This window comes from Anabrus simplex, chromosome 1 (assembly GCF_040414725.1).
Source record: "Anabrus simplex isolate iqAnaSimp1 chromosome 1, ASM4041472v1, whole genome shotgun sequence".
Lineage (NCBI taxonomy): Eukaryota > Metazoa > Arthropoda > Insecta > Orthoptera > Tettigoniidae > Anabrus > Anabrus simplex.
Window position 1 is genome coordinate 880,575,168 of NC_090265.1, and position 12,338 is coordinate 880,587,505.

The following is a 12,338-nucleotide window of genomic DNA, read 5'->3' on the forward strand; positions in this document are numbered from 1 at the left end:
TGAACAACCCGTTGAAGATGGTGAAGAGGAAGAAAGTGCCATTAGTTTTGGGCCTCATTACACTCTCTCTGGGAAGAATACGTAATGGAGAATCCACATACCACATCAGTGCAGACACAGACCAAAGTGGAACATCATAATTCACCTTCCAGAAGTGACAGAGGAGGCCAGGAATTCAGAGACAATTACTGAAGTATGAAACTTTTTTTTTATGGTATTGGTTTTTGGAAGATCATCATCATCATCATCATCATCATCATCATCATCATTCCGTGTCCGGTCAGCATTTCCAAAATGTAGCAACTCCGATGGCCTTGTTGTTCGCCTCGATCAGGTCCTGTGTAGTGCAGGGATGTTCTAGTAGGGGACAGATGAGCAGGTGGTTCGGATCTTGTGTTACACCACACTCGCAGGATGCGCCTCCATCAGCTGGAAGTACAGCCCATTTTTGCATGTTGGTCTTGCAAAGAGGTACGCCCACCTTAAGACGATTAAGTGATATCCAAATAGGGTAGGGCAGGTCATTTCCTGGAGCTAGCTCTTCCTTTGCAGGAGTATCAGGCGGCAGCATGCTCTTCCACCTGGTGATGCGGTTAGACTCAGGTGTTCCTACCAGTGGTTGAGTCTCTTTCTCGACTTCAGTCGACAGACTACAGCCTGGTGATCATGCAGTGGGTGGCGAGAATCATTAGTCTGCTTTGTCCTCTCTGCATCAGCAGCAACAGCCCTTCTGATAGTGGGGGGAGCTATTCCAACAATCGGGTAGAGTTTGTCAACTGGGGTTGGCTTCAGACATCCCGACAAGATACATACGGTCTCGTTGATTGCAATGTCAACCTCCTTGGTGTGAGTGGATGCACTCCACACAGGTGAAGTGTACTCTGCAGCGGACACACACAAAGCAAGAGCAGAGGTTCTCAGGACGTGAGGGCTTGCTCCCCAGGTGGTGGCTGTGAGCTTTCTCAAAATATTGTTCCTTGAACTAACTTTCAGCCTGGTGTTGTGGCAGTGTTTCTTGAAGGACAGTGCTCAGTCAAGAGTAACACCTAGATACACAGGTGTTGGACAATGTTCTAGTCGTTTGCCTTGCCATATAATATCCAGTTCCCGCCGAGCTTCTCTATTCCTTAAGTGAAATGTGCACACCTGAGTCTTGTTGGGATTTGGCTTTAGATGATTGCCTTCATAGTAAGAGCCAAGAGTATCTAGTGCAGAAGTCAACTTTTCCTCCACCTCTTCAAATGTCTTTCCTTGGGCAGCCACTGCAGTATCGTCAGCATAGATGAAAAACCTGGTATGTTCCATTATGGGCTGATCATTAGTGTAAATGTTAAAGAGCACAGGGGCTAGCACCTTGCCTTGAGGTAAACCCTTCTTTTGTACGCGCCATCTGCTCTTCTTACCATGGAGAGAGACTTGAAATCTTCTATTCTGCAGGAGAATGCCAATAAGAGATGTTAGTTGATAATCATTAGTGAGCTGGTAAATTTTCCTCAGTAACTTCCTGTGGTTGATGGTGTCACAGGCAGCTGTTAAGTCAACAAAGGCAACTCCAGTTACCTTACGCTGTTCAAAACCATCCTCGATGTGTTGAGTAAGGTTCAGGATTTGACTGCAGCATGACTTTCCGGGTCGAAAACCAGCTTGTTGAGGAATGAACTTTCCTTCGAGGATGCCGCTAATTCGGTTAAGGATAAGGCGCTCGAAGATCTGAAACAATGACATAACAATGATACTGGGCGAAAGTTTTTAGGATCGTTTGGCTCCTTACCAGGCTTAAGTAGTGCAACCACTCGAGCTTTCCTCCAGAGCTTGCGAATATAAAGCTTAGATACACACTCATTAATCACTGTAAGCTGCCCTTGCAGAGTAGTCCTGCTGAATTTCTTGATCTGTTCTACTCTGATATCATCGATGCCAGCAGCCTTATTTAATTTCAAGGTGGAGATGACAGACTCTAGTTCATTCAAGGTGAAGGGTTCTTGGAGATTATGGTTCTCACTTCCTGGGGTTCGTTCCAGTTGCTCCCGTGTACTCCGACCTTTAATCTTCCCGTTCATGAGTAACTGGGTTGCAATCTGGTCTGCTGTAATTGTGGTGAAGTTTCTAGGTTTTGTTGGGTCACCGCTGAGGTTTTTCAGGAGATTCCAGGCTCGCCTACTGTTCAACTTCATGTCCAGATTCTCTACCAGTGAGGTCCACTTAACTTTGCGATTTGCTGAGATAGTTTGCAGCAATTCCCCACCAACCTGGATAGTTTCATCAGCAAATGGGTCAGCCTCAAAAAGATCTTTGTAATGGTTCATCAGCTGTTTGCTGTCATCAGTCATTCCTGGTATGTAATTTGTTCTACAACCTCTTGGAATGGTCCTTCTAGAGGCTGTCTGGATGCATTTGACAAATGCCTCATACATCTCAGGTTTTGGTGGGATCTTGGCAACTTCTATATCAAGCTCTTTGGTGAATCTTTCCCAATTGTCCTTCTGAAAATTAAACCTTCACTTGAAAGGTACCTCCTCTGGCACTACCATGGCATTCACTTTGCAGATTACAGGTCTATGTTGGGTAGATGGGATGGGCTTACCCATCATCTTCACACAACTCCCAGCAACTTTTGATGACACGAAAATATTGTCAGAGTTGTAGCCTCTCTTCCACCGACCGCTATTGAAGGATGCTGGTAGCTTTGGCTCATGAATTAGATGAAGATCATGATTCTCTGCCCAGGTTTCCAGTTTATCTCCATTGGTATCTGAATCTGGGTATCCCCAAAATGTGCTTCGGCAGTTGTAATTGCCAAGGATGAAATTTATGCCCTGGTACTTAAAGTTAGTAGGTTCTTCAAACGTGAAGTCAACATTAGGAGGCTTGTATACAGAAGTAACGCTAAAGTGTGGTGTACATACAGAAAGAATCTCGATGTCATCCCTTTCAGTTAGTGAGGTTGATGTGATATTTAGGTTTGGTTTGGTGAAAATGGCAATACCGTATTTATCATGGGGCCTTTCCAGAACAAGCTCCATGCCTGCGATTTTGGGTCGATGGCTGTTGTAGCCCTGGTAAGTCTCTTGCACTACAAGAATGTCACATTTACATTCCTTACACAAGTCAGCCAATAAGGTCTCTTTGGTACACGAAAAACCCACAATGTTTATCGAGACTATAACAAGTGGTCTTAAAAAAAGACCCTTTAGGAGGATTACTACTTCTGTGATGACTGGTAGTGGAAGAATCCGCCGCTGCTAATTTGCAACGTTGCCCAGGGTGCGCCCGATTGTACTGATTTTTTATAGCGTAATTTATACAATCTTCGGGGAGGCTTCTTCCGTGCACCCCTTTTGGAAGATATAATACACCGTATGACGAAATGTTAGAGGTATTTCAAGGAAGGTGTTCTTTCCAGCAATATATGAAAAAAACAAAACAAAAAAAAACACTCGCACACACTGGCAAAATATGGTTTGAAGATACAGTATTTGCTGTAGAAGATGTGGGAATATTTTATACACAGAGTATTGAAGTTTATTTTGAAAATCAACCAGTGGGACCTTTTAATTTAGATAATACACCAGGTGTGAAGAGAATGACTTTACCAATTCAAGGATTTGGTCAGAACGTGGCAATGGACAATTGGTTCTCCTCCATGCCCACTGTCAAAGAGTTTGCTACTCAAAATAATTTTACGATTGTAGTGCCTTGATGAAAAACAAGGGTATTTTTAGCTGTAAATGTTAGATAAAGGCCTCCTTTCTGTAGTCCCTTTGGATTTGGTGAAAATGCAATGGTCGTGTCTTAAGCTCCTAAGAAATATCAGAACATCATCTTTTTTATCGACAATGCATGATTCTGATAAGACTGGTGAAGTTCTTGAGAACTAAAAACTTCTATTGTTGTGATTTTCTGTAACCTTATCAAACACGGAGTGGATGTCGTTGTTGGCATGAAGTTTGAATACTCAGTTGCAAGAATTTCATTTCGGTGGCATCTTAGAAAATTCTCTTCTTAATACTGGTGGAGTAAATTCACAAATAATTCTGAATTGCAATACTGGAGGAAAGCTTGCAAGAAGAAAATTCCCGAAAGCCTTGGGTCTACGTCTTACAAAGACACACATGACCATAAGAGCCTCATACAATGGACTGAAAAACGATATCTGACCTTACATCCCTGGTCTTTTTCTTATGGGGTTACCTGAAAGATTGAGTGTATTCTAAAAAAAACCAATGACTCTAAACAACATGAAGGCACACATATGAAATGCTTGTGCCAATACTGACAGAGGCATGCTTTTATGGACACATCAATTGTTCATTCACAGAGTTGGAAAATGTATTGCAGTAGAACGGCATCATTTTAACATTTATCATGCTAAGGTCCAATGCCTATGCAGTAAATGGTATTACTCTGTGTACCTATCTGTCATCAATGATATATGGTAGGGTTGGAATTCAATATTCTGAGGACACTGCTTTTGGACATTCCTGCATTGGTAACTAATGCAAAAGAACTGAAATGGGGGTCATAATTCACTGCAGCTAGCACTGTAACTGCCCCATTGTTGGCTGTAGCAGTTCGTCTGCACCTCCTTTTCTTTGTCTGGACAATGCCTTCTTCAATGAATTGTTTTATCTCATGATAAAATGAAGCTCTTGATGGAGTTCTTCTATCAGGAAACCTTCCCGCGTACACAAGAATAGCCTGTTCCACATCTCTCCTAGATTCCTCCTGAATGAGAACCATTTCCACTTTGTCTTGTTGCAAAATCCAGTCCATTTCAACCCACAGACAACTGCATACGCTTCAAATGTTTTAACAACTTGCATGGAACTGATGGTTGTTACTCGGTGATCACTAATTGTATTAGGTATGTACTACCAGTGGATCCACCTGGACTCGCAGGCGGTTGCAAGTACAATAACGACAGATACCAGGAAAAGGTGAACTCTCAAAAAAACATTCTTTTAGAAAGATACCAGGAAACTGTCCTACTGCAGAAAGTAAACAAAACAACAGGCAGTGTCTCATGGCCTCCTCACCGTAGTGTTATACTAGACTGTGTTGAATGGGTCCAACCATTCATTGCACTCTTCGAACACATTCATGTAATTTGTTTATACTTTTTGTTGTTATGTTCATTGGTGTACAAATAACTGCAAAGTGCTTTATTCAAAAGTTGTTTAGTTTCGTATGAGGAATGCAAAAACTAAATAAAAATGTTGGTTCCCATTTTAAAAATGGCATGTGACCCTCAAATGACCACCCAAAATCTTTTCCAAATAAAATGTGACAAATAGCATGTTCTTTCCCCCTTAATATCAAACAATTTTATTCCAGACAGTTCTTTATACAATGCTTAGTTTTTGAGATATTGTACAGTCTCAACTTATGTGGTCCACCCTGTAAATCATCATAATCGGTTTGCCCCTCCAGAGAGCCGGATAGGGTGTTTGAAAACGAGCGTCTTCCAAAGTTGCCTATTCAAAAAGATTTTGTTGTCCATGACAGATTCCCAATTCCATCCTCTTCTCTCCATGTCTTCCCTCAGTTGGACCATCCATCTTCTTCTTGGTCTTCCAGCTGGTCTTCTACCTGTTATTCTCTTTTTCAAATAAGCATGTGGTAACCTTGTGCTATTTATTTGTTTAACTTGCCCAAACCATTTAAGTCTAGATGTCCTAAGTCTTTCCTCAATCGATTCATTCAGACCTAGGTATATATACGGATAAAATTAAGTTTATAGTCTGTAAAAATAAAAACGGCTTTGTTAACACTTATTCCACCAATCACTTCAGTTTCTCTTTAGAACTCATCTGGTTTTACTAGCACCACATCCAGCATATTCATCCCTCTAGTTGGTTTTATCACTTTCTGATTCAGCTGCCCTTCCCAGATTAACTTATTTACCATTTGTTGGTCATACTTCCTGTCATTCGCATTACCATTCCAATTAACATTTGGGCATTTGAGATCACCCGCTACAATCATGTTCTTTTCTGTGTTGTTTCCACATAGCTGCTTATCTTATCAAATAATTCCACATCAGTGTCAACGCCATCCTTTCCAAGTCTGTAAACCCCAAAAACCACTGTTACACTTCAATAATTCAAGACTTAAAAATTCTACAAGAACAAAAAGGTCCATCGCTTAATATTTTAGAGAACATAATTATACATTAATATCAACCAATATAAGAACCCGACAGGTAATTTAAATGAGATAAATGAAAAAAGAAACATACGTGGGAAATGTTTATTCCAATTATATGTGAATAAAATCATAATGAAAACAAGCCCCACCTGTAGCGCACAAGTTCAGGAGCTTCCCTTCATATCTATTTAATAATTTTTTAATTCCATTACAGATTATAGTTATTGACAGTTCGCCTCATGAGAACATATTATCTGTAATTGAGAACTCCGATCTACTATAGAGACATCTGGACAGAAAATATTCAAGTTTTTACTCATGGACAAGAAGCTGAGCCTTGTAACAGTCTGTAAAAATAAAACCGGTTTTGTTATCACTTATACCACCAATCATTTTAGTTTCTCTACAGAACTCATCTAGTTTTACTAGCAACATATCCAGTATATTCTTCCCACTAGCTGGTTTCATCACTTTCTGATTCACCTGTCCTTCCCAGATCAACTTATTTACCATTTGTTGGTCATGTTTCCTGTCATTAGCATTACCTTTCCAAATTAACATTTGGTAATTTGAGATCACCCACTACAATCACATTCTTTTCTGTGTCACTTACCACATAGCTGATTATCTTATCAAATGTCCAGCTCCATGGCTAAATGGTTAGCGTGCTGGCCTTTGGTCACAGGGGTCCCGGATTTGATTCCCGGCAGGGTCGGGAATTTTAACCTCAATTGGTTAATTTCGGTGGCACTGGGGCTGGGTGTATGTGTCGTCTTCATCATCATTTCATCCTCATCACGACGCACAGGTCGCCTACGAGTGTCAATTCAAAAGACCTGCACCTGGCGAGCTGTACTTATCCTCACTCCCGGCACTAAAAGCCATACGCCATTTCATTTCATTTTTTTTTTCATCTTAGCAAATAATTCTGCATCAGTGTCAGCACCATCCTTTCCAATCTGTAAAGCGCAAGAACATCAAGTAGCCTATTATCTTCAGAGATGATCCTTACATATATAATTTCATGTTTCTCACCCTTAACTTTCTCATAGCTTACAAATTTGTTTTTCACCATTAGGAATACTCCCCCTCCTACCATTCCTATCCTGTCTCTACGATAAGCACACCAGTTCCATGAGAAAATGTCTGCATCCATATTAACAGCCATGATTCAAATTCTATTAGAATATCTGGTAAATATATATCTGTTAAATTACTTATTTCTATTCCTTTCTTTACAGTACTTCTACAATTCAACTTTAACAACTTAATATCATCCATACATAACTTCCAGCTGCCTGTACTCTTATTTCTACTCCCTACTCTACCCTGTTTTCCTGAATTGATCTTCTTATAGTCCTTTTAAACGAACCTCCTAACTTATACATGCTACTGTGGTTGAAGCGAAGGCCATCTGAGTGCAGATCCTTATCTCCTACCATCCATTAGGAACTACAAATCTCACTCACAGCTTCCCTCATACCCACTCCATAGTCTCATTTAAATCTTCAAACACATTTCAGTCAGTGTACCTCCTACACAGTATCTCACTAATAACAACCTCTGCTCCATTCAACATCTCCTGTACTGGATTAACCAGATACCACACATCTCCAAACCTATTCCTCCTTGCCTCACATTTTTGGTACCAACATGAAAAACCACCACTTTCTCTTTATTCTCCTCCTTCCCTTCTACTTTCCTTAACGTCTGCCTCAATCTAATTCCTGGATAACACTCTACCTTGATTCCCTTTCCTCCATACATTTTCCTCAAATACCTAACAATGGAGTCCACCGTAACCAGAGCCTCAACCTCACCCACCTCATTTGATCCCCTACCCTCCTGGTCTCTCCTATATTTCCTAACAGCAGCAGGACCTACTTCCTCCTCCCTTTTCTCCTTGTCATGACCCTGTACCACCTCCATTTTCCTATCATTTACTCTAAATTCCCCTTTCCTACCTTTTCCCTTCCCCCTACCTCTTCCCTCCTCTGGAATACTTCCCTGTTCCTCATCTTCCCTCTGCTGTTCTATCTGGAGTGACTCATAATGATTTCTCACCAATACTTGTCCTGAAGTCTGCCCCTTAATAGACTTCTTAGCCCCCATTTCCTTACTTGGGATCGATTATAGAACAAGATGGAGATGTTGTAAAGGAAGTGTCTTGCAGATTCTAAGAAGAATGGAGAAACTGGGCAGAGAGGAGTGCTTTGCAATAAGAAGATGCTGATAAAACTTAAAGGAAAAAATTACAGGACAGCCATGGGACCAGCTATGCTGTAGTTGTGCCTCTACCAAAGAACAATATCAGCAGGTTAGAGGTAGCAGAGATGAGGAAGCTTTGATGGATGTGTGGTGTCACAAGAGAGGATTGCCTCCAAAATGACCACATACTGTGAATAATACCAACATTGAGGTAAAGATTCAGGAAGCAAGATTAAGGTGGTTTGGGCATTTAATGAGGGGCAATGACCATGTCAGCAAAAAGATTACATGTGTGCAAGTTGAAGGGAAGAGGAAGCGTGGGTGTACAAAGAAGAGGTGGATGGATCTGGTGCCAGAAGACGTGATGGAAAAGAATCTCAATATTGAAGTAGCCCAGGACAGAGAACTATGGAAGAGATTCATTAGAAACAGCAACCCTGCATAATGCAGGATAAGCTGTGGAAGAAGAAGGAGGGAGAGGGAAAGAAAGAGAAGAAGAATTCATTAGAGTTAATTAAATTTGTTATTAAAACATGGATTTATTACTCTGTGAGGATGTCCGGCTCCATGGCTAAATGGTTAGCATGCTAGCCTTTGGTCACATGGGTCCCGAGTTCAATTCCCGGCAGGGTCTGGAATTTTAACCATAATTGGTTACTTTTTCTGGCACAGGGACTGGGTGTATGTCGTCTTCATCATCATTTCATCCTCATCACGACATGCAGGTCATCTACGGGAGTCTAATCGAAAGACCTGCATCTGGTGAGCCGAACTTGCCCTCGGACACTCCCGGACTAAAAGCCGTACGCCATTTCATTTCTGTGAGGATCTCTTCAGTTTTTCTGAAATTCTATGTTTTCATGCAGTAATAAAATGTTACTCTTCACAGTTACCATTGTATATTGCTAATAAACAGTACAGTAAGAGCATTACTTTGAGTGTGTGCTTAGCTTTTCAACTCAACCCATTCTATATATTTCAGAATCATGCCAGTATACATGCTGGTGGTGTGGTTCCACACTTCTCTTCTGTCACAACTGGGCTCTGGACCTTTCTGGAAAGCTGCAGTACACAAAGAGGAACAGCGATGTATCAAATATTGGTGGACGAACCTTATTTTCATACATAACTACTGGGATCCGCAGAATATGGTGAGTTTTGTTAGCTATCTGTTTGTTGTCTGTCTCACCTTCCCTTGAAGTGAAAGAAGTCAAAAAAATTTGAATGTGTCAGACACAGTTCCATTGAGGTTGCAAGCTGCTTGTATCCAGGTCTTGTTACATTGACCATAGTTGATATCATGATCAAAAGATGTCACCAAGATTTATAACTGCTTGGTAGATGATTGGTGAGTACATCCTAGTAGCATACCTTGATCAAAGATGAATGACTGAACTTACTGAGATGTGAAAATTGTCAGACTCAAAGGAAATGACAAAAATTAAATTGCCTCCTTATTTTTTGATTTGACATCACTTGTCTTCCTAATTTGTTCCATGGAACTTCCTATCTTTCAGTCAAATATTCATCCTACTTACTAAACTTTGGGAAATACTGTATTATTCATCATTTTTAAAATATTACATTTAGATTAAATATGTCTGTTTGGTCTGTTGCTAATCCTATAACATAAGTTTCCAAGAGTTTGGATAGTAAATACAGTTGTACAAAGCACAGCAAATTATACCAGGGATCAAGTAAAGTAAAATTTTACATAACCACTTCATGTAATTCCATTTTATCTGATTACACTCCATCATCATCATCACTGCTGCAACCATTATCCTCTCAATCATGCTGTTCTTTTCACTTCGTTGTAGATTTTACAACACAAGTTTCTCACATCCTCAAAGTATGTCTTCCTTGGTCTTCCTCTTCCTTTCTTTCCTAGTATTTTTCCTTCAAAGATGTTTACTAGGAAGTCATTATCTCTCAGGATATGGCCCACAAGTTTTATCTTCCTTCTTTCCATATCCTTTATCAGTCTCCATTGTTTATTGATTTCCTTTAGCAATTACACTCAAAAGAGGAATTTAAAATCCTTAACATTGGAACTGATAGAGACTCATGTAATTGAATGAAAATGTAACTTATGTTCTATAACTTACTTTAAACAGACAACAAGTAACATATAAAAGAGATCCACTGTAGCACAAGAAGATTTTTATGGGCAGGCAAGTAATAGGTAACGCGACAATGGAAATATTAAAAGAAATTAGTGTTGAGTCTGATCATTTTCACACCTCTGTAGTGCATGCACCTGTCCAGGGTTCCAGAGCATAATAATTTATCTTAATTGGCTTATGAAGTGGCTGAAAGGATTTATTTGACGAGACCCTCGAACAGACCCTGGATTTGAAGTCCATCACCCCTACTTGAGTCTTTACTCGGCTGGCTCAAGAGTTTGGGTATATGGTATGTCCAGAGAGGGGCTTAAACTATTTCATTCTAAGTAGGGGGGGAGGAGTCTAAGATATCAGAGGAATATGAATATACTACTAAATGAGAAGGAAGATCATCTATTTTTGAAAAAGCATGGATAATGGATAATGAAGCACCAAAGAGTTCGAAGTAAGGGTCTAGTCATCACGTTTGTAGATTTAAAAAAAGCATACGACAGCATTCATCATGAATCATTATTAAAAAGCTTTAAAGAATTTGGATTACACCAAAAACTTGTTAACCTCATTAGTATGACTTTTAAAAATACGAAGGCAAAAGTTAAATTTAGAGGTGAATTATCAGAATCATTCACTATAAGAACTGGACTTCGACAAGGAGACGGACTTTCACCATTGTTATTTAATTGTGCATTGGAGAAGGTTATGCATGAATAGAACAAGAAATGCCAACCAACTGTCAAGATTGGTAGAAGTATTAAACTCAACTGCCTTGCTTTTGTGGACAATTTAGCATTACTTGCAAATACAATAGAAGAGGCTAAATTTCAAATTGAACAACTAGAAATTATAGCAAAAAATAAAATAAAAAATGGGATTACAAATTTCATTTGAAAAAACAGAAATGATGCCAACTTATAAAGTTGATTTACCAGTTATTCAACCGAACAATAATAAAGAGATTAAAATTGTTCAGAAATTCAAATATCTTGGGGAAATAATAACATGGAACACAAATGAAAAAGAAGCAATAGAACACAAAACAACCAAATTTAAACAAGCTCAAAGACTTACCTGACCAACCTATTAAAAAAAAAATCTCTTTCGATAAACGCTAAGCTGAAACACTATAATTCCATAGTTAAACCAGAGGCAACGTATGCTAGTGAAACTTTATTCAAATTAAATGTAAAATCTACAACAGATAAATTACAGAAAACTGATAGAAAAATTCTTAGAACAATCATTAATAAAAAACACCAAGTTGATGGACAGTGGAGATTGTTGCCTAACAACATTGTCTATCGTGAATGTGAATCAATAATATCTACAATGCATAAAAGAAGAATTTCCTTTTTCTGTCACATATCAAGATTACCAGACACCAGGATATTGAAACAACTATTTGATTACTTTTTGAAAAATAAAATCAATAATAATTGGTTCAAAGAAGTTCAGGATGATTTGAAAGTATTGGGTATAACTCGGCATCAAATCAAAGACAGAAAAGAGAAAAAAGGATTTTGAAGAACAAAAGCATAAGTCTCAAACTAAAAACAGTTGAACAGAAACAATATACTATATCGGACACACAAAGGGCTTCCAGGTCGGAGAGGATGAGAAAGTTCTGGGAGAAGAAAAAGAAATTAACTCAAATTTGTTCATTTAAGTGCTCCAATGTGGGTGTAAAATATGTAAATAAATAATAATAATAAATAACTAAGGAAACACTTGTATAATACGGTACATAAAGATATGCCGAGATATTTATATATACAATACCTTGATTCATAAATTAGGTTTGAGCTTTGGATGTCTCTTTCTGTCTATCTCAGATACGCATCTATCACTTCACAACCCTCA

General features: G+C 39.2%; 1 protein-coding gene across 1 annotated transcript in view; it reads left to right on the top strand.

The window, feature by feature from the left end:
• LOC136857387 (nose resistant to fluoxetine protein 6) overlaps positions 1-12,338 on the top strand; it is a 276,314-nt gene that overhangs the window by 219,841 nt on the left and 44,135 nt on the right. Inside the window, exon 7 of the mRNA XM_068225046.1 lies at positions 9,338-9,506. Within this exon, the coding sequence (XP_068081147.1) occupies positions 9,338-9,506 (169 nt within the window). The remainder of the gene's footprint in view (positions 1-9,337; positions 9,507-12,338) is intronic.